This window comes from Equus przewalskii, chromosome 17 (assembly GCF_037783145.1).
Source record: "Equus przewalskii isolate Varuska chromosome 17, EquPr2, whole genome shotgun sequence".
Lineage (NCBI taxonomy): Eukaryota > Metazoa > Chordata > Mammalia > Perissodactyla > Equidae > Equus > Equus przewalskii.
In genome coordinates, this window is record NC_091847.1 from 6,248,941 (window position 1) to 6,275,735 (window position 26,795).

Sequence of the window (26,795 nt, forward strand, 5' to 3'; positions counted from 1 at the left end):
AGTAACTTTTCTTCCCTTTTTCATTTCCTGAGTTCAGTATCACCTCCTCTGGTAACAGATTTGCCAGAGCAAAGCTGTCCCAAAGTTGGAGGCTGTGTAGAAGGGAGAATGGTTGGGAGATGGAAGGCAGAAGTGTACAAGGTTATAAAAATGCCCCTTCCCCCTATTGATTTAAAATCCAATGTTTAGCTCAATCCAAGCCATTTTCTGAGTGTTCTCTGGATGAACAGGTCATGGAAGGTGGGCCTCGGCACAGTGGGGGTCTAGGGGAGCTGAGCTTCTCCCCTTATTTGATCAGTTCACTCACATCTGACAAGAGTCTGGGAGCTCCCTTCCTGAAGTGAGAAGAACTTCAAATAAATACTTCAGGCATTCTCACTGGTTAAGGTAAGGCCAACACTGCTCAGCAGAGAGCAGAAAAACTCTGAAATACATGGAGGTATGTACTCTCTCTTTGGATGGTTTTCCTTGTTCATTGAAGGCCATGTTCCTCCACTCCCTAACCCACATTCCCTTCACACTGTCCTCTGTTGTCCTTGCACCCAGACAGCTGTCTGAGCTGCCCAAAATGTCTCCATTTTTGGAGCACACCTCTGCTATGTTCTCCAATGTTTAGTCCAAGGGCAAGTAGGACAGAAGAGATGGGAGCAGGTGGGAAATGCCTTCTACACCAAACCTGACACACCTCTCCTGGGGAATGCAAGTGTTTCCACCTCAGCTCCCCAACATGCAGCTGCTGCTTTGCCACTCTGCTTATGCTCCCATCTCAGCTGTACTTGCTGCCCACAGAAAGGCCACAGTATTGAGGAACATTAATACTCACCCCCATGCGCTAAAGTAGGGAGAAAGAAGAAAAAATTAGCTAAATGAAAAAGCACTACTTTTGAAATCAACATGGACTATTTAATCTTTTCCAATAATGCCATTTGTGACTTCAGCATCCTTCTCAAGACAGAATTTGAGGGAGTCCCCACCAATGATGTAGAAACAGCATGCAAGACGACAATTTACTTTAGAATAGTGTCAAAATGTAGTGGCAAAAAGTTGACAGACTATATTCTACCCTATATATCTTCTTGATCTATTAATTCAACTTTCATCCCATCCCCCACAAGAAGGGAGCTCCATTCCTCAGACTCTCTCTATTCTCCACTGTACATTTATTTCATTAGAAACTTCAACATCCATTCAAGATTTCTCAAGCATTGTAAAACAAAGTGCTAAGAATAGAGGTTTATGAGTTATATACATAAATGTGATCCTGATCCTTTGCATTCTACAGTCATTAAATGTTCATTTTGACTGCAGTTGGTACAAAGTGTGCCATGACCCAGGGGTGCCCTGTGATCAAATCTCCCAGGTAAATCATGGATGATGGATGAGAATGAAAAAAGTCAATATCACTGCCATGGGTCCCTTTTTCCCCCTCTATATCTTACAAAACCTTCAACGTCTTTCACTGTCCAAAAAGAAGATCACTCTACAGTGAAGAGACCAAAACCTTGATATCTGATGTGACCCTTTGTGGTCTGACTGATGCTGCTGGTCAACGTTTTGATGAGGCCTCCTCAAGACAACAATTGCTAGTACCCCTAGCCGAGACCTCCCTTTGTCCCCAAATGGTAGTTCTTAGTGCCCTGTGACGTCACGCTCATACATGCCCTTCCTTCTCCAAAAGATGAGGTATTCAGAAGTGCTGATCTAAAAATAGAGAACCTATTTGTCCCTTTGGAGACCCCCAAACAATGTTCACTTTCCTTCTCTGGGATCCACCATGGCCTTTCTCTGCAGTCTCAAAACACAGAAATTCTCATCCCACTTTTCTCAGAGAAGAGTTTGATTCAAAGGACCAAACTTTGAATCTCTAAAGATCTATTCACAGACCATCTTAGAGAGACATCCCGTAACTATGGAAAAACACTTTGTTTTCTACTATAAACTACAAGAGCTTATACTGTCCCCTATTTGACTCATGAAGTTTGATGTCCACCTAAGGATGGTTAGGACCTTGAAACACAAGAGCAAAATTTGTTTCAGGAGAGGAAACAAACCCTTTTCATTGATTCATCCTCCCCAAGGAGGCCTGTCCTTCAGAAGGCAGAGAAAAACTCCTATTTCATCAACTGCTATGAAAGAGCAGTACATGAGGTCATACACAAAGGAAGTCTGTCCTAATCTGGAGGGTTACAAAGGCTTCCTTAGGGAGGTAACATTGGAACTGAGATTTTATAGAAGAGCAGGAGTAGCTAATTGGAGAGTGAGAAGTGTTATCTGGGCAAGAGAGGAAAAGCATTTGCTAAGGCCAGAAGCCGGAAGATAAGCTGCGTATTCAAGAACTTGGCAGAGGGTCAGCTGACTGCAGTTGAGAAGCCCGCACAATAGCAGGCAAGATGAAGTGGGAAAGGCAGAAAGGGATGCAAGCATGCAAGACTTCAGACCATGTCAAGGTTCTAGAACTTCATCCCATAGGAAAAAGAGAATTGAAAAGAGCGAAGATGTAGAGACTAGTATATACTGCCATATTGTGCTTCAGATGCAACCCTCTGGGGGTGTAGTTAGGGAGCAGAGAGTGTATTTTGTCCCAAAAAGAGTAGCCACGGGTCACGCTTCAGGCAGCTATTGTAGCAATATAGATAACAACACTTAAGGGCTTGTGGAGGGCTCTATCTAGAATGGCAAAGGAGATGGAGAAAAGTAAACATATTTTGCGGCAAAATTGATCAGAGATGTTGTGCAGGGTGAAGGGGCAGAAAGATCAGGCATAGCTTCTACTCTCCTCAGCTTATTCAAGGAGTTTCACACAGGAAAGAGCAGAGATGGCCCTTAACTGCTGATAGATTGCCTCTTGCCTTGGCTGTCATCCACTCTCACTAGAGTGTGAAGACACATTGACAGCAGAGAGAAGTCCTTAAGCTCACTAATCTGACCAATTTGCATGGTTATTAGGGTAAACTGTCCCCTAAACACACTTCCCACATTTGTCCCTAAACCAGGAGTGATGTCTTCAGGCTTCTGCATCTACCCTCATACTCCCTCCCTCCAAGTTGAGTCCATGCCTGAGGCCTTTCCTGACCCCTCCAGCCCAAGGTGGCTGCCTCCTCAACTGGCTTTTAATGGTTTGTGTTACTATACCGTTTATTCATATGTCCACACATTTGTCATATTCTTATACTGCCTTGTGATAATTAGCTACTCTTCTGGTATAGGCTTGACATAATAATACATTTGTAATTGAATATAGAGCATGTTGCTTTGAATCTGAGAAGAAAGGGAAACTGTTGAATTATGTAGAACTGGATTCTTATCATGAATATTTACTGGCAAAACCATATATTCTCTCTGATCCTTAACTTTTTGCTACTATAGTTAAGAAAATAATGGTAGTAAGTTGATCTAGGATCAAACAAGAATATGGGCAATGTCTAGCCTTGTTTCTAACTACTTGTTTTTCTGTTTTCCCAGGTCTGCCACTTTTTTGGGTCACTTAAGTCAAGTCACTTCTGTAGCCTTAGTTTCTTGTTTTGTAACCTGAGGCTGCCATGTTTCTAAGGTTGCCACCAGTTCCCACATTCTTTTGGTATCTGAGATGGAACAGTCCTATCCTTTCATCTATCTTCTCTTTGGATGGGATAGGCACCATCTGAATGATTTCTATTGTTTGCATGAGAAGTACAACCAAGTATTTACATTTTGAAAGACTTTTCTTTATAATGATTCAAGGCATAAGGAAGTAAACCTAGGGCTTTTCCTTATCAATTCCTTTCTAACTGCAGGGAAGAGAGCAAAAGTCTCCATAGATGATGATAAAATATTTTTTTAAAAAGTAAGTAAGCTGAAGATGATACTGTTCCATATTTTTAAAAATAAGCCCAATTAAAACATGCTTACCAGGGTATAAAAACCAATCAGCTGACTATCCCTCCTTCTGCCCTCTGTTCCTAAAACACTTTATAAAGAGAATGCTAGGGTGATGCTGAACTGTACCAGAAATTATAGTGGTTAAAACTTTCTTGGAGATAACAAAATGCGAGAAATTATATGTAAGTTGCTTAGCTGGGTGCTGGTCCAAGGTCTGAGCAATGAAAATTAGAAGAAAACAAAGAGAGAGAATACAGGTTCTGACAGCAGCCTCTTTTCAAACATATCCAAATCATTCTGCCACCAAATCAGAAGTTTGTCAAATGCTGATGGAAAGCCAATAAAATCCATCCAGCTTAAAACTTTCCTCCATGGTGAAGGGGCTCATCAAAAAGGGGATCTTATAGCATAATTACCATGGTCTCCTGATTACTTATGGGTGAGGAGTATCCAACAGAGAGTTAGGTACCATTTAAGTCTTTGCCATGTGACTACAGAATGAATCAGATGAATTGTCACAAACAGGGCTTGTCATACAGAGGGGCCAACTTCAGAGGATGCTATTCTGCTTATAGACATAATGGAGAAAACACCATCATGGTCTAAATGTGAGTATACGGTAGAAGGAATACACTGAAATGTATTGAACAATGAGCTAATGGTCTCTGCGTTTGTCAAACATTCCTAAACATGGAAACCATCACCACTATCTTCATTGGCCACTGGGTATTTTAGCAAGGCCTCAGATAGTGCAAGGCAAAAATGTTATAATTTACTAGGCTAGAATAAGGAGCTAGCGGAATTGAGAAGAAAGACATTAACCAACGGCTTAATTTGCGCCGATTTCGCAGCTTTGTGATTGAACATAATCCTTTGCTTATTTTAGTTGAGGTCATAGATGCCTGTGATAAACTTTAGATCTTAGGAACAAAAGCTAATTGTGCCTGAATTTCTACTTAGGTGTTGTCTTTGCCTTATCTCTCTGGTAAGGAATCTACCCTCTTTTGAGATTGTTACTTACTTGAAGACCTTGTGTTGGCTGCATAGACCATAGGATAAGGTTAAAAGGGGCCATCATTGATGAATTGTTCATAGGTATCCCTCATTATTCCCCCAGTCAAACTTTGGGCAGTGATGATAGCCACCATCTTTTTGTAGTTATCTTGGTTTGGCAAGTGCATTCCTCTGGATTCATTTCACTATCCAAAGACATCTATTACTGCCTGTGATAGTGATTCAAGACATTTAGCTATTTTGTGGAAGGCACCAGAAAGTTATCTTCTGCTCTTCTTTAAATGAAAATCTGAAAATAAATAAGTTATAAATAAAAGGCACATAAGGAGCATGCAAGGTCAGTGGCCTCTAACTCATTTTCAATTAGTCCATTTGCCACCACTCCCTGACTCTCTTCTCCTATGACTTCACTTCACCCACCAAAAACTGCTCACCAGCTGAGCAATAAGACCCTGATCTGGGCTAGAGACACCTGGGAAGATCAGGACAGGGATAAAACAACTGTCAGGCACTTGCCTGAGGAACTATTGGCCATCAGGGTGTGTAATGGAACTGATGCAATTGGGATGCTAAAACCTTGGTCCTTGGCAGATGGTCAGATTGGCTCTCCAAGGGATACAGGGAACTGTTCCAGGGCCCTGAGCCTCCTGACAGCTACCAGGCTCATGGCAGGAGCATGTGAAGTCATAGTTCACTCTCCCAAAAGGGGCAAGCTCAGCCCCTCACTGTGCCTCTGTTGGGGGATGGGGAGGTGATGGAGAATGGCATTAGGTGGAAGGGTGGCATGAATCAGAAATTCATCTGAAGGATCTGGAACTGAGGACCTCTGGTACCCATGGCACTCAGCTGTCTCTTTTCTGAGAACAACTCTGTCTACCCCCACAGGAAAAAAGGAAGGAAAAAAAGGATTCAAAGAGTAGATCACTGTTTGTCAGTTGAAAAAGGACCTAAGCTCATAGATTGGGGTAGGCTGGGAATAGACCTTGACTAAAGGTAAGATTAGTCTAAATCCAGTCTGGGGACTAAGGAAGAAGCTGGAGCAAAGGACTGCAGAGGTGAGCGAGGGATGTGGAGGACGGCGGCTCATCTCCTCCCACCGGGACTCCTCAAATGTAACAACCAAGTCTTGGCAGATCCCTTCCTTGGGGCTTGAGTAGAGATGATGTCAGGTATGGCTGTCCTGCTGCACCAGAAAACCAATTTTTAAGACTTCAAAGGAATACAGCAGACCCAGCTTGAAGTTCTGCTTACCTTGACTGGTTTTAGAGTTTCTTAAATGTGCCATTTCCAAGGGTTGTATTACTGTGCTGAGCTGTTATTTACAAAGCATTTTTTATTGTGGGTGTTTGTTTTGTTTTTAATCATCATCCAGACATCACAACACCCTGCTGAGTAAAAAATAAAGCCAGTAGTTCAAGGCTGAGTTTCAATCATGAGGCATCAAACAAAGCCAATCAAGCATTTATAAGCCAGGGAAAAAATGATCTTGATTCAATCTAATTTGTGGGGAAAGATTTCAAAGCCAGTTCTTGATTTTCCAAATGACTACAACCATTTCTAATTTGATTTGTCTGAAAACTCCCAGGACTGACTGGCATGCTATCATTAAATGCAGGAGAAATGCTGGCCTGTGAGCTAAACTATCTTCCTGATTCTCAAACTCAGAGGGAGCAGGGGAACAATGAAGGATCTTTTCGTGTTTGGGGACAGATAGTCTCCTTCAATCTTTTATTCAGCAGATATTGATTAAGCAGTTCATGTTGGCCAGGCTCAGTCCTAGTGGCAAGGACACAGCCCAGGAGACAGTCAGGCAGAGATCTTGCCCACCTGGGACTTGCATTGTGTTGGGATGAGGGACAGAGCATATCATCACAGCTGTGATTAAGTGCCGTGAGGGAGAAGTCTATGTTGCTGAGACAGCATGTAACAGAGCTTCATGATTTGAAGTTTGGAGGATGAGCAGGAGGGAGTGGGGCTGGAAATAGGATTGGGGCAAAGGATGAGAAAGCAGAGGAGGACAACCACCGGGAAGAAGGGCACGATGCAGTTTTGGAATTTAAGGGACACAAGATGCTTGGCCTTAGCCTACACAGTCAACATTTTGTTTCTGCCAAAAGAAACTTTCAGGGATAGAGATCATCTTCCTTGGGGTTTCATTTGAGGGGTATCCATGAGAGAAGTGTCTTAAATATTAGAAGAAACACCCCACTTATGGCTGAGAGCCTGCACAGGCTAGCTGGTGGTCCCTGACACAACCTTGTCCTCTGGCTTTCCACAAACTGGCTACCTATAGGCACCAGGAAACAGGGACCCACTGAGAGCCACATACTGCCTTTGGCCTCAGAGAATCTCTTGACATTGCCTTTCTTTTGCATGCCCCCCTCCGCCTAAACCTACTGGCTCCTAATTTCAGCTCCTTGGCTATAGATTCAGGCTACTTGCCTGTGTGCCTCTGTTTCTGGCCCTGTATTTGGTGCTTATTCCCTGTGCATCGAAGATGAACACTTTCACCTGAGTTTGGGCTTTTGCAAACAGTGATGCCTTTTACCTAGAGAAGAAACCCAGAGGAGGTCCTTGGGAGTTGGAGGGTGGAAGAGAATGAAAAGCAGGCCCATGATTAAACTAATAACCTCTTGGTTTTAAGGAAAAAGACAAAGCTGTAACTCTATCCTGAATACCCTTTAATTTCTGTTTCCAAATATTCTGTACAACTATTTAGAAATGTAAATCAGAAAGCTTAAGAATATTAATAATCCTTTTTGATACTTTGCTTTCACTTCTAGAATCTGTTTTCAGGAAATAATCTGAAATTGGACCAAGATTTATACACTAAGCATTATTACTTATAATAATACAAACCTGAGCCTAAAATTAAATAGTTAAGTAAATTATGTTGTATCTATATGACATATTATTTTGCCACCTCTAGTTGCAATGCTTATGTTAAGCATGAAAATTGCTTATAATATTAAATGAAGTGAAGAGAATACAAATTTACACGTATGAATCAGATAAAATACATCTATATAGATATGTAGGTATAGACTAATTTGCTAAATAATGGCTCTTTCTGAGTGGAATTATGGTGACTTTTATTTACATAATTTTTTCTCTATTTCCAATTTATTTAAAATGGAGAGTTATAACTTTTATAATGGAAGTTTTAGCTAAAGCATTTCCAAGTATTATTTTATTTAAATGTTTTCACTACAACAATATTCAGCGTCAGTAATTGCTATCAAGGGCATTAGGGTGGATCATTAAGAGAAAGAAATAATAGCAGTTAATCCAAGAAGAGGTAGAAGCAGCTGGATATAAAACCCAACGACTACTATTTTTCAAATGGTTTCCACCCCTGAATAATTTCAGAATTGCTTGTCCCTTCTTCTGCAATCTTTGGTCATGTGGCTATTTCACTCGAGTAGGAAAGTTAGAGAGACATTATGGTAGTAAGGCCAGAGGAAGCTTGTGTGTGTGTGCATGTGTGTTTAATTTTTCCTTTTGAGTAAACTTTCTTGTCCCACAAACAAAGCAACGTCCACTTGACATGCAAGCATATGATGCTTCTTTAGACTAAATTCACTTTAGTGTGGAACAAATGTTCTTAGCTCCGAAAATATAATATGAGCTTCTTAGATCCTGAGTAGAGACCAGGAAAGTAGCAAGTGTGTGTGAAGGGCAAGTACCACCAATTGGCCTGGAAAGTTAAGCACATGTACAGCTCTATAATGAGTACACTATACAAATCAGCTTCTCAAATTGATCAATAATGATTTATAAAATGAGAAGAAACATATCTAATTCTAATTATTGCTACTATCTTCAAATAAATATTTAAAAAGTTTTCCTAATAAAAGTAATAAGAAATAGAGGTTGGGGCCAGCCCAGTTGTGCAGCAGTTGAGTTTGTACACTCTGCTTCAGTGGCCTGGGGTTTGCCGGTTCGGATCCTGGGTGTGGACCTATACACCACTTATCAAGCCATGTTGTGACAGGTATCCGACATATAAAATAGAGGAAGATGGGCATGGATGTTGGCTCAAGGCTAATCTTCCTCAAAAAAAAAAAAAAGTAATAAAAAATAGAGGCTGAAACTGGACTACTTATATTTGGGGTGATAGATACTCTAGATTAACACTGTGAAACAGAAATGTAATGTCAGCCACACATGTAATTTAAAATCTTCTGGTAGCCATATTAAAATAAAGTAAAATAAAAGAGATTAACTTAATTTTAGTTTGAATATTGGGTTATTTAACTCAATACATACAAATATTATTTAAACATGCAATCAATATTAAAATCACAGAGTTGTTTTTTTTTGTTTTACCTTCCTAGCACATCTTAATTTGATCTAGCCATATTTCAAATGCTCAGTAGCCACACATGGCTAGTGGCTACCATATTGGACAGTACAAGTCTAGAGCCTCTCTATGACCGTAATAGTAGAATTGGGCTTTCCTACTTTGATACTGAAATAGAAACTGTTTCACTTCTTACATGAGAGCTCAAATATGGATATTATTGTTCAAGGATAATTTGGCAGAGATCCCTAGTTGCCTTCTCAAAATCCATTCTCCTTGCTTTTCTAGGTAGTGGAACTCCAGTTTATTTGAGGCAGCAATATGCTCAACTGAGTGACTACACTTCCCCACTTCCCCTGCAGAAGTGTGTGGCCAGATGACTAATCAGGCCTGTGAGGCAGTGTGGCAGGAGCGCTGGGTGGGGCTTCCTCGAAGGCTCCTTAAAGGGAGCTGGCTCAGCTGGCAAGCATGCTCCTTTTACCTCCCCTTTTTCCTCTTTTCTGCAGCTTTGCATGTGGATATGACACCTCAAGTTCAAGAAGCTTAGTGAGACCAACAGGATGGAAGCCGCAGAGTAAAAATGACCAACCAGAAGGATGGAAGGAGCAGGGTCGCTAACAATTTCATGGGGCTGCCAGTCCCTATGTTTTTGTGAGAGGAGGGTTTTATAGAAAGCTGATGCAAGCACTTTCAGAGGTCTTCAGATAACAAAATCTTAACTGGTTGTTATGGGTTGAATTGTTTCCCCAAAATTCCTGTGTTGAAGTCCTAACCCCCAGTACCTCGGAATGGGGCTGTATTTGAAGCTAGGGCTTTAAAGAGGTGATCAAGTTAAAATGAAGCCATTAGAGAGGACTCACTTCCAGACTTCCAGGGCCTCTCCTTTTTAACCTAGATTTTAAAAGGAAGGAAACAGATTAGACGTTGTGCTAGTTACCCATTTCTGAGTTTCAGCTCCAAAGCCACCCTTCTTTGTCCTGCTTTTGAGAGCAGAGTGGAAGCCTGTAAACATTTCTCGTTTGTCAAGGGCCAGATGTTAAGATGTGTGAGTAGAGGGCACTAGAGGACCACTGCAGGGTGGTGGCATTTGGAAGACACTTCTTTGGAACCTGCGAACCCCTGGCCACTGAAATGGAGCACGTGAATGTCACCACTACACAACCAGGCCAGCCCCTAGCTAACAGCTTTTTATATCAGATTTTTCCTCTTCTAACAACCTGGACCTTGACAGATAAATGTCTTTCAAATCTTGTGACAAAAGTGAAGAGTTTCTAAGAAGCCAGCCCAGCTGTTCCACATGGAACAAATTCAATATTAGGTCCCTGCTTATTCAGGATCCGGGTGATTCAACGAGGAACGTTTACATAAGATTGTTAGGAATTTAAAACGACAGAGGAAGGGTTTAATTTTATCTACTGTTCTCCTAATCTAAAATGTAATCTGGAGCCTTTGACTTGCTGTCCATGGACGGACTTCAGAGGCATCTATGTGCCCCAAAAATGTTATTCAGAATAAAACGTCTTCATAGTTTTCACTGTATTCTTAAAGGGATATGTGTCCTCTAAAGTATTGATAATCACGGATCTACAATCTTTAGCTTTGTACTTGTAGAAGGCCATGTACAGAACAGGATAGACACAGTCATAGGACTGTGGGAGCATACAATGAGAAATATGAACAAAGTGAGGCAATAAAAATAATCATGACAATATTATTAGCTATTAGTGATCCAACGTCTATAATATCCCAGAAGTCACTGTGCATATGTAAAGTGGTTATGATTAGCTCTGCATTGTAGGTGAAGACACTGAAGCATGGAGAGGTTAAGTAATTTTGTCCAGATTCTACAGCTGTTCTGTGGTAATGCTAGAATTTAATCCTACTGTCCTCAAAGATCATACTCTTCCTCAACTCATAGTGCCTTCATCTCTATACATTTCCTGACTATCACATTCAACAGTATGAGTGACACAGAAAAATACATTGTTTTTTGAAGTTCGTAAAATACATAGGGTGATAGGAAGAAAATCTTGCAAAGAACTGGACTAGAATAAAACATTGTTTCCCAGAAATACTATGTCCTCACATTAAGATTCTGCATATACCAGGCTCCTGCTTGGAACCCCTTCTTATCACCTTGAAATCGTCTGAGAGGTGTCTTTCTTCAAAGTCCATGTCAAGTTCCTGCACTTCCATGAAGTCTTTCTTAAATCTATACCCTGTAATTTCTACTCCTTAACTCTTGTAAACTCTGTTTGAGGTTTGCCAATAGTGTGCAGAGGCTGAGGGTGTGGCAGTTAGAAGTACTGTTGGCCTTGCAGGCTGGAGGGCAGGGGGTGTAGCCAAGTAAGGAGGCAAGAAGCTGGAAAACCAGAATCACTGAGAGTAATTGAGGTGGTGAAAGAAACAAAAAGTGTAGGTCAAACCATAACGGCAAATGAGATGAGAAGAGGAGGCATGGCCATCAAAATGGTGGGCAGGAGAGTAAAAAGCACATATGAGGAGAAGCCCAAGCCAAGCGCCTCAGCTTTGAATTCTGAGTTCTGAAATGGTGACCCAGTGACCACTATGTGGATGCTGGGGGCAGAGAGATGTTTAAAGTTTCCCAACCACTGGAGGCAAGGATCATTTGCTGTGAACAGAGTAGATACTCAGTAGCTATATTTTGATAATGATGATAATTCAAGTGCCAAGTTGTATCACGTTGTATAAGTGTGAGGTTCACAACAAATAAAGCGTGCTGGACCCGAGAGTTCCAAAGGTGTTCTGAGGACAAGGTGGGATCTGGAATGCACCTAGACAAGGCCAACAGATGTACCACATTCGACACTACTCCTTTCCCACACCCATGGTGGGTTCTTCTTATGGATCATAGCAGCTTCTTCTACCCAGTCTGCACTTGGTCCTGTGATTCTTCTTAGGACTGTGCTCCAGGAAGCCAGAGACGACCCACTGAAGTGGACACAGGCAGGGCAGGAACGCAGCAGGTTCCTAACTGTGGTTCCATTTTTGTAATTTTGAAACTTTCTAATTATTTTCTATATGGTCACTGCCTTAATGCTCCTAAGTGCCTCCTTGAAACCAAGGCTTGTCTGCCTGACTTCTAGTTCCCCCTGGGCCTCCCCACGAGGCAGCAACTCAAGAGTCTGTGCTTGGCACAGCCTAGGGGCCCCAGGACCCTGCTCCACCTCTGAGAATCAGTTAAATATTTTGAATGTCACCCTGATTCAGCATGTTAACTATACTTGTGAGTTGGGAGAAGGGCAGTTAGTTTGAGTCTAGGTCAGAAAAAAGGTGAGGAAGAAACACAGCTCAGCTGGTAGGGAAAAGCACGGAATGAAAAGGCCTGGAAGAGATATGCGTAGACTGAACTCCAGAAACAGGGAATAGTCTCAGCCTGGCTAGAAAAGAGGAAGAACTGATGAGGAACTATAGGAAATAAAATTCTATATAGTGGGAGAGCTGAATTTGAAGGAGGCAAAATCCAAGCACAAAAATGTCCATTTGCCTTATAAGAATACAAGAGCCACTGATAGCCTAGGACTTAGTTTCTGGGGAGACAGTTAAGTTCTATGTAGGACTCTCAGCCATCTCCTAAAAACCCAAGAGGAAGAGCTTTGCAACCAGATGCTGGCAAATGGACATGCTGGGAGCCGCAGGGCCAGTTCCAGCTCCTGCCGAGACCACATCCATCGAGGTGTCAGGGGAGTAGGCTCTTCCCAGACACTCCAGCCCCTGTTGCCACCTTTTTTCCTCTTGCCAAAAACAATGATTCTGCCCCAAAGCTTGTATTTTGCAGGATATACCCATGACAGATTTATTTGGCAATTAGCAAACTACATAGGGGACATTTCAGAAACACCTCATTGGTCTTCAATTCCCAGGTAAGCAGTGCTGTTCACAGATCTGTCCAACCTTGTATTTTTTTTTTTTTTTTACTTTGACATGAAAGTCATTCAAGGCCCCAGGAAAAAATAGATGTATAATAAAAATGAGTAAAAGCTGATGGTGTAGTGCTTTCTAGAGAGGAGAAAGAAGACTGTGAATGACACAGCCATTGATGATATATCATTGACTTTCCCTGGTCCTGAGCATAAAGCATCTTTTAGTATAAAGTGTGGATAGTAATGCCCGCCCCTGTCTGCCTCTCATAGATGTTTCAGGGACAGAGGAACTAATATGACCACAGGTCCATCTGTCATCCCTCCATTTACTGCCCTTCTGACATTAGCACCATGATTTGTGGCATTGTCTATCAGATAGCTCTCTGAAAAAGATCTCTTCAAATTAAGATGATATCATTGCTATTATTATTGAAAAAAAACGTAAAAAGAACAAGCTTAGTTCATTAGTTATAATTTTTGCATAGAAGGAAAACACTTGAGTTGATTTTAACTTTCATTTAGTCCCACTCTTTTAAAAAGCATTTGAATACTCAAATGACTGGAAAGCAAGAGGTGAAACCGGCAGGAGAAGCAGATTCCTTTGTGGGTGGGGGTGAAAGTTGGTATAGACTTTAAACAGGATGATTGAGTCAAAAATCCCTAATCTTTGACTCAATAATCTTCATTTATAGTCATATATTCTAAACTTCTGAAAATTACTTTTCCATTATATTTAGTATCTCAATATCATTTTTGGCAGTAAAAATTCAAAAACTCAAATTTTAACACAGTAAAATCTTAAATGAACTATAGTGAATTGATTTAATATTTATAGGATGTTTATAAATAGAGAGATTAAAAAATTTTAATAAAAATTTTAATGACTGAAAATACATTAATAAAAATATTAACTATAAAAAGCAAGATATAAATTGGTCAATAAAATTTGTTCTATGATATATAAAATATATATTTAAAATATGAAAATGAAGTACATATAGATGAGAACAGTGTTTTCCTCCCTGGCTAGTTGAGTGTTCTGTATATTCCAAACAGCATCAAGAAATAAAGAAATATATTTTTTTAACATTCTAAAGAAGTTTTCTTTAATAATTGCAATTAATGATTTCATCAGATGAGCTAATGAAACTAGTCACCTTGGAAAGGAAGTCATAACACTGATTTAAGGTAGAAGAATTTTCAGAGAGGATGACCACCACATCATTAGTTTATTTTTTCTTAACTTTAAGTCACATCATTCTTCATATGACCTTGAAACTATTTAATTTCAATTTTCCCAAAGAAAGAAAGGAAGAAACTTATCTGGAAGCGAATAATTTAGAAATAATTTTTCAAGGGTATAAGGAAGATACAACATAGAAGCAGGTGATGTGAATGTCAGACTAGTCAAATGACAGTGGAAGGCAGCAGGGATGTGGAGAAAGAAGACATGATATGTTAGTTGCATTTGAAGTTAGTACTCTCCATCAAGGGAAAGTGTCATTTATCACAGAGCATACTCACAGAGATGAAACATGATCCCGGGGACAAGCTAGAGAGATTATAGGCTTCACTAGACACTAAGCAGTTTTCTCTGAGCAATTTTCGTAAGCTCCTGGGTCACAGGAAGGGAAGACAGAGGCTGCTTCCACCATGTCTGTGTATGTGTGTGTGTGCATAGGCAGATGTGAATGTGTGTGATCTCATTTACACACATATCTCTAAGTGTGTTTTCTTGGCTTTGGAAATTTCAAGAAATAAACAACCGTACTCCAATGAGTTGCATGACAGCAGAGACACAAACAAAAGATGATGAACTTCACAAAAGCCCACTATGGTTACTCATCAGTGAGCTTGTTACACCCAAGTCCACGGGGCAACACATTTTTTAAATGCCTTGTTTTAAAGGAGTCTATAATTTGATCAAGTCTGGACTGAAGCTGGTCATTAAACTTCCTAAAATGAACAAGATGGATAAGTTTGCAATATATTTACCCAAAACCCACTTCATGATTTGTACAGTTTGGGAGTAACTATACTTCAGATTCAGAAAGTAAAACATGAGCTACCTCCAATCTACTTTTATTATTTGCCGGGATCATAGAATGCAAAAACTCTATGTGATTCATTAATTATCTACCTAAGATGGCAAATAAGTATTGGTTTACATGTCAACTTCAGTTTAACGGGTTGGTAGAAATTTTGCTTAATAGCTCCAACTTATTGGGTGCTTAAGGTGGACTTGCACTGTGCTAAACACAGATTTAAACTTCACAATAACACTTTGAGGTAGGTACTGTAATTGTCTCATTTTACATATGAGTTGACTGAGGTTTGGTAACTTGCCATGCAGCGGGGATGAGGAACCTAAGCAGTCTATCAACTATGTTACCATTGGTGCTGTCAGGAGCATTGGATTCAGAAGATCATGGGACTTCCCTCTAGGCTGAGTGAAAATGTATTTTGTGATTGTTTAGCAGTTTCAGCATTGAGGTTGGGACTATCATTATACATGCTTCGTATTGGCCATCACCCATCCAATCCCTTGATTTCAATTATTTGAAGACAGAGGCACAGAAGTGAATTTACATGGTCAATTAGCTCCAAAGCCAGTTCTGTAACCGTAGTCCTGCTATAAGCCATTTGCTTTTTTCTCTCCTTCTACTAAAGACAAAATAAAGTAACATGAGCATTTCTACGATGCTCTTCATTCAAATGGAAAAAAAATCATTTTAGGACCTACAATGAAATGGGTGAGACCTCAGGCAATTCTTAGACAACTTTCATTGCCTCAGGGAGAGGGGATGCAACACTCAGAAAGGAGAGCTTAAAGAAAGCATCATTTCTTACGAAGTGGAAGGTATGAAATTAATCATTTTCAGGAAACTAGCAGGGCAATATATTTCTTATATTATGTATATAATAATCCACATTACAGGTACTGTATACACACTTCAATGGACCATTTACTTTTTGATTGTTTATTATATGGTGCTGTATTAGCATAGAATGGAAAATTTGAGGAAGAATAGTGAGGTATTTTTTATGTCTACTTTAAGCTGTTAGTTTTACTGCATTTCAGGATGTGGAGGATCGTCTTGTAGTCAAATCGAGCTATAAAGACTAAATTGAATTATCCCCATGGAACAGCTGTTAAATCTCCAGGGAGTAGGCAGGTCCCACAAGAAAGGGATGACAAATGGCAATGAGGATGCTGACTGAATGCAGCCTGCTAGAGAGGTTTGTGCTGGATGAGACCAAGCCTGGTGCTTCCTTGAGCCTTGAATCACATTTTGTAATTTATGGGTATTACTGTATACTTGCTGCCTGATTTGTTGATTCCTTGTGTCTCCTGCTAAACCCAGAACTTCTCAAGCCTCAATAACTGTGAAAGAGTCTGTGAACATTGGAAAAGGACAAAAGCCATCCCTTTTAAAAGCCCTCCAGTGACTTAGTGACTTGGAGCAAGGCTGATTTTGTAGCCGATACTGTGTCTTTGGGGGAAAATTCAAGCCTGAGTAGGAGAATAAAAATGTTTGTACTTGTAATTAACAGTACAAACCATTCTTTCCACCATGGAATTCCTGAAGGAAAAGGACTAGGTATACGAATGTGTGTGTGTGTAGTGATATGAATTCTCACTTAAGCAAGGTGATGGAAGCAATTTGGGAGAAAAATAATGTTTTTTTCCCTTTAAATTGTGAAGGTTAAAACGAAAGATTGTCAACCTGCAAAGTAAAACAGTTTTCTTGGATTTTTTTGTGAAGTACCTTAGTGCTTAATGGATTTTTTTTGTGCTTCATATTAACAATGCTGCCAATTAAACTCTGAGGAATAAAGGAAGCTACCAAAGTTTGAGGCAACTTGGTAAGTGCTACAGTAGTTTAAAATCAACAAAAATTTTTTTGCAATTTTGCTTGATGATTCTCTCAGAAAAGGAGATGATTGAGGCTGCCAATACTCAGAAATTTGTATTTTCCTTCCATGTTCTCTTTTATGTCCCCTTTCTTGCTTTGCATATTCAGTGTCTGTATTTAACATCTCTCATCATTAAGGATATTTTCTAGCATATAGCATGTATGGAGATTTGCTTTATGCATGTTGCCATAAAGCTCTTAGTTATTTATATCTAATGCCCTGGCTCTCATAAATTTGAGCCCCAGTTTGTGAAGAATGGAAATGAGCAATGTTTTCATAAGCTCCTTGTGTTTTAACTTGCTCTGCCAACTCCTAGCACAATGTGCTAATGTGTTGATGATCATGACATGATAAGTAAATTCCTAGTAGTGTATAATCCCACTGTGTTGGTAGATTAAACTCAATGAGACTGTTGGGAAAGGGATGAGCATAAGTGTGCTTTACAGGGCTCAAGTCTCCTGACTTAGACAAAAAATAAATAAATAAATGTCATTATCAAGCTAGTGGTTAGGTTAATTAGAAAATGGACAACCTAAACACATGTGGGTTGGAGAATTGTCAAGAGGCATGAGCATAATCCAGGGATATGTAAGGAATGTCACTGAGGCTCCTAGAACCAGAGTCAGGGAGCTGTACCCTTCTTAGCACCAGCCTTACTCTTTAAAACTAAAGAAGTCAGCAATTTGGCACAAACCTTTTACAACATTTACACCCTTTAACTCAAGTGTGATTTCCCACAAGCAAGCCAGTCCCACACTCTGGAATCCAATGGCCACTTTAAAAAAAAGTGTTAATATACAGAAACTCAAAACATAAAATATTCCTTATAGACTATATTTATCAAGGGAAAAAATAAACATCAAAGTCATTTAAACTCCATAGTTAGTCCAGATAGTCCAATGACCAGATTGCAAAGAGAATCAGGCTTTACCTATCAATGATAAGGTGACCTAGACTTGTCATGGATTTTAAAAGAATGTCAGCCTAAGGAACTTCTGCTTCTAGGAAAATGAAATAGTATGATTTTCTCTATTTCTGAGTACAACTCAAAAACCCTGGACACAATGTATAAAAGTAGACTCTGAATGGTGGAGAGAAAAAGAAAAGCATGTATAACATCTTGAGACCCAAGGAACAATGGAGAGCTCCCTACATTTTCTTTTTTCCTTATAAATCTTAGACTTGTTACTGAAGAAGCCAGGAAACCAGAGAAACTGACAGGTGCAGACAAAAAAAAAGTCCCTATTAGAAGACTGCATTCTCTAATCAAAATACTAGGAATGAAGCATCTTAGTAAGACAGGATACAGTTAGACAGTAACTGCTCTATGCCAGCCAAACACCTAAGAAAAAGCTATGACCCCACTACCACCCAGCCATACCACAACAAAGTACCCCAAATCCCCAGCCAGGGTAGTGTCAGGAAAGACCAAGTATGGACCCTGGACTTTAATCCTTGTCAAAGACTAACAAGCCTCTCCCTGTAGTATCAATGGAGACTATGTACCCAATGGAGCCTGGATTTCTACCCATAGTCAGCAGTAGCAAGGTACCTCACCCACTCCCTGCAGGGATGGTGTCACAGATGGCTTAGTGGAGAGTCAGGACTTTTATCATAGTCCACTCATAACAAGGACGTTCCACACACAGACACTGTGATATCACTAGAGATCACATGGGGAGCAGTAATGAGGTTTCTTACCCCTCCCAGTCAGGGAGGAATCAGTGAAGATCTAGTAGGGAGCCAGAGCTTTCTCCCTCTACATCTAGTAGTAAGAAAGAGATTCACTACCCTTGGGTGTCAATGGAGGCTGAGTGAGAAACTTGCATTCTGCTCCCACCTAGCAGTTTTGAGGCAAAATCCCCTTTCCCTACTGGAACAATGTCAGAAGAAGACACATTAACTGAAGGTTTAAATAAGATTCTTCATAACACAATATCTAAAAAGTCCAGGTTACAATAAAGTATCTCTTGTTATACCAAGAAACAGCAAGATCTCAAACTGAATGAAGAAATACAATCAAGAACTAGCCCTGATGGCCTAGTGGTTAAAGTTCAGTGATCTTATGACTTCAGTGGCCTGGGTTCACTTCCAGGTCATGGAACCACACCACCAGCCTGTCAGTTGCCATGCTGTGGCGGCGGCTCCCGTGGAAGAATGAGAAGGACTTACAACTACAATATACAACCATGCACTGGGGCTTTGGGGATGAAAAAAAGAAGAAAGACAGTCAATAGATTCCAATGCTGAGATGACAGAGATGTTAGAATTATCCAACAAATATTTTTAAGAAACTGTTATAATAAAAATCCCTCAAAAAGCAATCACACATTTGAGACAAAAAAGAAAATAGAAAGTCTCAGTAAAAAATAGAAAGTCTTAGAAAGGAAATAGATGACGTAAAGGAGAACCACAACATTTTTAGAACTGAAAAATACAATATCAGACATAAAAAAATAAAGGATGAGCAAAATAACAGAATGAAGGGACTAAGGAAAAGAATTTATGAACTTGAAACCCCAATAATAGAAATTATGCAATTTGAAAAACAAACCAAATAGACCATGAAAAAAATGAACAAAGGATCTGGGGTCTGTGGGATTATAATGAAAAATCTAGCATTCAGATCTGTGGAGTTTAGGAAGAAGATAAGAAAGAGTGAAGGACTGAAAAATACCCAAATAAATGGCAGAATACTTTCCAAGTTGGTAAAAGATATAAGGCCACAGATTCAAGAAACTGAGTGAAATCCAAACAGGATAAACCCAAAGAAATCCACAATATGACACATTATCGTCAAGCTTCTGAAAACTAAACACATAGGAAAGATATTGAAAGTAGTGAGAGAGAAATGACATTTTATCTATAGGGGAAAAGATTTGCGAAACAATGGATTCCTCAACAGAAACCATTGAGACCAGAAGGAAGCTGCCCAACATTTTACAAGTGCTGGAAGAAAACAATTAACTGTCAACTGGAAGCTTGTGTCTGGGTAACATATCCTTCAAGAATAAAAGAGATATCAATATGTTATAAGATAAAGAAAAAATAAGAGAATTTGTCACCAGTGCACACAGCCTAGAAGGATGGCTACAGGAAGTTCTTTAAACAGAAAGGACATAATAGAAGAAGGAATCTGGAAAAAATCAGGAAGGAAGACAGAATGATAGTAAGCAGAAATATGAGTAAATATAACACACTTCCTTTTTCTTGACTTTTCTAAATTATGTTTGACAGATGAAGTAAAAATAACACTGATGATTCTAAATATATAGAGACAAAATAATAATTAAGACAATTATATAATAAACAGGGGAAAGTAAGGGAATATAAAAGGATATAAGATTTCTACACTTCACTAAAATTGATGAAATACCAGTAAACTGTGATTAGTTATGTATATATAATATAATACCTAGAGATACCACTATCAGAAGCTATACACAGAGATACAAACACTAGATAAATTAAAATAATTTTTAAAAACATTCAAGAAACACAAGAGGATGGAGAAAAAAAAGAAATGAAACACAGGTAGAACAAGTAGAAAATAAAAGAATAAACACACATTTGAGCCCTAATACGTCAATAAATTTAACATAAATGTAAATGGTTTAAATATACCTATTAAAAGACAGGATTGACAGAGTGACTCTACTATTTATTGTCTACAAGAAAGTCACTTCAAGTATGATTTCGGCAGGTTAAAAGTAAAAGAATGCATGGCCTGCCCAGTGGCACAGTAATTAAGTTTGAACGTTCTAGTTCAGCAGCCTGGGGTTCACCAGTTCGCATCCTGGGTGCAGACCCCATGCTGCGGCAGGCATCTCACGTATAAAAGAGAGGAAGATAGGCATGGATGTTAGCTCAGGGCCAGTCTACCTCAGCAAAAAGTGGAGAATTGGCGGCAGATGTTAGTTCAGGGTTAATCTTCCTCAAAAAAAAACCAAAAAGAGTAAAAATGCAAAATATGTATTATTCAAACTTTAACAAAAAAAGCAGAAGTGTTTATATTAATATCAGATAAAGTAGACTTCAGAGCAAAGAAAGTTATAATAAGCAGAAAAGAACATCAGATAATGATAGAAAATCTAATCCATCAGGAAGACATAGAAATTCTAATTCTGTATGTATAAAAGAACAAAATGGTAAAATATAAGTAGCAAAAACTGATATAACTAAAAGGAGAACTAGATAAATCCACATTTATAGTTGGAAACATCAACACCATTATTGAGCATCTAACTGTGTGCAAGGCACTCTACTGGGTATTGTGAATGCAGTAGTCAAAAAGAAGAAAAGACAGTCCTGGCCCTCATGAAACTCATGATCTGTTGGGAAAGACAAACATTAATTAATTAGAAAATTATTTAACTCGTCAGCATAATAAATGCCTCAAAGGGAATCTCAAAAACACTAAAAGTTTAACCTTTCTTGGGGCTGGCCCCGTGGCAGAGTGGTTAAGTTTGTGCGTTCTGCTTTGCCGGCCCAGGGTTTTGCTGGTTTGGATGCTGGGCGCGGACATGGCACCACTTGTCAGGCCATGCTGAGGCGGTGTCCTACATGCCACAACTAGAAGGACCCACAATTAAAATATACAACTATCCACTGGGGGGCTTTAGGGAAAAGAAGGAAAAAAAAGTTTAACTTCTTTTGTTTAAAATGCTCTATTTTTCATACAAACAAGATGTAGACAAATATATAATTCCCAAGGTACAGAATTTAATGGAATCTGTGGTTCTATAGCTGTATTTCGCAGAGATAATAAAGAGATTCACATTAGCCTGGTGTAGACTGCAAACCCTACCCACAGCTGGCACACCACTCACAGTGAAGACATGGAATTCTCTGGGTGCCTCTAATGCATTTGTTTCTCCCAGTAACACAGTTCACACTGATTCAGTCCCTGCTTTTTGCCTTGCTCTCCAATTTCACCTGGGAGGCTGATGGGACCTCCAAGAGTATAATACAAACATATTATGAAGAGATGCCAGGGGTGGATGGGAAAGCAAGACTCACCCCAAAGTGTTAGAAACCATGGAACTGAAAAATATGTTGACTTACCACGGTGTAGATCTGATGTTTTCGTCTTTTAGCCAGATCAATTATGTTTACTCCATTGTAGTAAAGGTTTTCAATACATCCATGGAAGTTTTTCTTTAAAAAGGTCCCAGGTTTGCCTGGTACTGGAATTCCTCCAAAACTAAGCTTTATGAGGAGAAAAAAAAAACCTACTCAGTTACAAGCTTGAAGGAATAGGAAAGGAAAGCAAGTATGTGAATTTCAGTAGATTCAATTGTATGCACAAGCCAAGTGGTTCAAATAATTATAGATGCCACTTGATTACACATTAAAAGGATACTGATTAGCTCATGTAAAAATAACTATAATTGCTTGCTTTTTAAGAGCTTATTTTACCATAGTATTTTACTTCCTTTCTGAACCTTTTTAATACTAAATAAAACAATAATTTAGAGAAAGAGGAAAAAAAGAAAAGAAAATCAACATCTTTACATTTCTCTCTTATGAAAATGTCTGAGACAATACAGCCAAACTAAAACCAAGGAACAAATAAAATATCCCTCTCTTCAGCTACAGAGAGACCTAGTTTAAAAGCCTGCATTATACCAAAAACGCTTTATCTATACAGTTGCCACCAAATTATTTTCTATAAAAATGAAAAATAAGGAATAATACAAATATCCCATATAGGTTTTTAAAGGAAATGATCAAGAATCAATATTATAGACTCTTACTTAGTTATCAATACCAAGGTTTATTAAACATTTGTGATAAAATTGGAAATAAGTGTAATGTTGACTGAAAAATGCAAGAGTTATAATTGAGTGTAAAGTACGATGTCAACAATAAACCATTGTGCTTACAATACAGACTTGGAGGAAATACACCGAACTGTTAATTGTGATTGTCTCTGGGAAGTATGTAGGGTACCAGTTTTCTTTATCACTTTTATTTTCAGTAAAAATTCCTACAAATTACTTTTGCAATGGAAATATTATTTAAAAAACAAATGTGATCTGTTATGAATATTTTTCCTATTATACAAGAAGAGCAGGATAGTTTCTATAATCATGTTTATCCCAACAACATTTAATGAGTCACCCAGTTTTTCTGCATTCTTTGAAATGTGATCTGCAGCATTCGCTTAAACTACATCAATTCTTCGGTATGTTTCAGGAGGATATGTCCTCCCAATCAGAATGTTTTCTTATATAAATAGCTACTGATATACCCAAGCCTACTTCTAGATGCTTCTGGTTTTGCCATAAGTTCCACATTATTTTAAAAAATTGTTTCTTTTTACATTGTAACGTATGATAAGGATCATTAATCCTGCTGCCCACTTTTACTTACCATTGCTTCATTCGGTTAAGAGAATTATTTGATATCTTTACTTATTTTATTTTAAGGTTTAATTTCAAAAGAATTTTATTTACAACAGCCTGTTGGAAATTTTGATTGATAGTTACTTCCATTAACGTTTTTACTTGGAGAAGAATGGATATTTGTGAAATATTTTATTTTCCTATACAAGAAGCCAGTGTCTTTTTATATTTTCAAAATATTTTTGGGATGTCATTTTCTATACCTAATTCACATTTTCATCATTAAATTAATTCCTGTGAATTTGATGCCTTCAAAAATTTCCATTGTAAATTAATTGTTTTCATGAATTAAATATTTTATAATATAAATAATATACTCATCGTATTGTTTTCTCTATCCAGAGTCCTTTTTTTTTTCCCTGAGGAAGATTCTCCCTAAGCTAACATCCGCTAGCAATCCTCCTCCATTTTTTGTATGTGGTACACCTCCACAATGTGTCTGGTGAGTGGAGTGGGTTTGCAATGGGGATCCAAACCTGTGACCCTGGGCCGCTGAAGTGGAGCATGGGGAACGTTAACCACTCAACCATGGGACGGGGCTCTGTCTATCCAGATACTTTCATATTAAATAATATACTTTTAAGCTAATTTCACTGACTTTACAAAGGTAATAATCATATGAAATATTTACCTTTTTTCAAATCAATTTTTTATACATTTTTTTCTTGTTTCATTGTCCCCGTCAAACTTTCCAAAATCTAGCTAATTTTTTTTCTTGCAGTTTCTCCCACTTACTCTTATGTTTATTGATATAATATTCTATAAACAGATTAAGCAATATTAAATAATTATCATGATATAGAACATTGAAATAAAAGACAGTAGTTTTGATATATTTCTCAAGTACACAATATTGATTCTGACTCCACATGACAGTAAAAAGGTATCCTTCTGCTGCCATTTTACACATAAATCATTTATTTGATTATTTATTTATTTGATGTGAGAAATAACTGCTCAGTTTTATCCACGGATTTTTCAAAAATCCATGTGACAGAATACATGGTATTTTATGCTTAATCTACTGATGGATTGAATTATATTAATAGATCATAAATTAATAGATTCTCTTTGATTGAAACACAGTTTTCTTCCTTTGCCTTGAAATATGCATGCTCATATTTTAAAAAGGGAAATGAGTTTGAGCTCCAGTTTTCTTCTTTTTTCAAGTATTTATGTCAAGTCTAGATTGTCTTTGAGACAAACTAAGGGAGTTTTATCTTTGACTCTGTTTAAGAATGACTTATAAATCTTGGGAAATACTTTGGAAAAAAAATCAATGAATTTGTTACTTCCACAAATATTTTGTAAAAATGTTTCTTGAATAACTTACAAAATCTTCCGTGTAGATTTATTGCAGTATTCAAATATTTTCAGTTTAAGTCACTTACATTATAAAAGATCCATTTCTGCTTTGCAAATATTTGCATAAATCAAATTTTTAATGTAAAAATATAATTACGTATTTGTTACTTTTACTTACTATCTTTTAAAGACTTTATTTTTTTTAGAGCAGTTTTAGATTCACAGCAAAATTGAGGGGAAGATACAGAAGTTTCCCATATACACTCTGCCCTCACACGTGCATAGCCTCTTGCATTATTGACATCTCTCACCAGAGTTGTACATTTGTTACAGTTGGTGAACCTACATTGACACATCATAATCACCCAAAGTCAATAGTTTGCATTAGGGTTCACTCTTCATGTTGTACATTCTGTGGGTTTGGACAAATGTATAATGCCATATATCCACCATTACTGCATCATATAGAGTGGTTTAACTACACTAAACAATCTTCTGTGCCCTTTCAATACATCCCTCTTGGCCAATCCCAATAGCTGGCAACCATCTATCTTTTTACTGTCTCCATAGTTTTGCCTTTTCCAGATTGTCATACTTTTGGAATGATATAGCATGTAGCCTTTCTGGGTTTGTTTCTTTCACTTAATAATGTGAATTTAAGATCTTTAAGCCATATTTTTTAAGGCTTGATAGCTCATTTCTTTCTAGGATTTAACCATATTCCATTGTCTGGATGCATCACAGTTTATTTATCCACTCACCTACTGAGAAGACATCTTGGTTGCTTCCAAGTTTTGGCAACTATGAATAGAGCTGTGATAAACATCCATTTGAAGGTTTTTGTGTGGACATAAGTTCTTTTTCATTTTTATAATGTTAAATATATAATAATCATTTTATTCTTTTCATTTCCATGTTGGCCACCTTCCTCGATTTGTAAAAATGTTTTTAATGCTCTACTTCACTCAATTGTGATTTAGGAAAATATTAATCAGAATACAATATTTGAAAAAGAGAAAAAGGAAAAAAACACTTTCTTTTAAATACTAAAAATTAGTGTTTAAAGGATGTGGGGTTGAGAGGTGTTTTACAAGTCAAATAATATGGAAGATACTGTATATTACAAAATTGTAATTTCCCATCACATTAAGGAAAGCAAAAACTCTTTCTAGTCTGGCTAGAGATTGTTGGGAGAAATTTGATGGAGACAAAATTAGAGTTAGATAGTACTGTGGGACCTGATCTTTGGTTCTCTCTGGAAGCTTAAAACCTGATGAGATTTGAGTGGATGTGGATAGAATTCACAGAGATTTTGAAAAACACAGAGATTTTGAAATCTCCTTTGATTCCCATAGCAGTGATAGCTGCAAGTCTATTAGAGATGCCTTAGGTTCAGCACGGCCTCTGAGCAAAATTTACCTGGAAAGGAGACAGATCAGCACTGGCTGAGGAAAGTGGCAACATAGAAGAGTCTGAGGGCTGCTTCAGAATGACCTGGTCACTAGCATAGTGTGAGGTAGGCTGCTGAGGGTCCCCAGCCAGAGAGAGCAACATAGGGGGATATTGATGAACTCAGGCTCATAGTAAATGTGTAAAGAGCTGATAGCTGGATTTGGAGATCTATAGAGTCCAGGTGAAGAGACCTCACAGTCTGAAGTCATGGCAGGCATCACGGACAGCAGTTGCTAAAGCTGATAATTTATTCCTATGCTTTCCCTGATGCAGGACAATACACAAGCCTCCCAGTCAGTCATCTGCCCCAGGAAAAGGAAAGAAGAAGGGGAAAGTGGAAATCTCAATATAACCCAATATTTACAGAAAGGGGCACTCTTTTAAATAGGCATTAACTAGTCACCTTTCATTATTGAAGTTAGATTTTTCTGCTATCAGAGGAAGCAGGGGCTGATGAGCACAGCAAATTCAGTTGGGAGAAGAAGCAAAATTTTATTTCTGCACATATGAGTGTAAGTGTAAATTTTTAACCTGCTTTTTATTTTTAAATTTTTACAAGTATTTGGGAATTTGAAGTTATAATTGTACTACTGAATTACAGATCTTGTTCATTATCAGATAAGTTAGAATGGAAAAATTTGCTTCATATATTGA

The 26,795-nt window shown here is 38.3% G+C and overlaps 1 protein-coding gene across 2 annotated transcripts in view; it reads right to left on the reverse strand.

The window, feature by feature from the left end:
• Positions 1-26,795, reverse strand: part of CNTNAP5 (contactin associated protein family member 5) — a 769,999-nt gene that overhangs the window by 375,427 nt on the left and 367,777 nt on the right. For both annotated transcript variants that reach the window (XM_070581024.1, XM_070581025.1), the window contains exon 7: positions 22,042-22,185. In XM_070581024.1, coding sequence (XP_070437125.1) covers positions 22,042-22,185 — 144 coding nt within the window. The remainder of the gene's footprint in view (positions 1-22,041; positions 22,186-26,795) is intronic.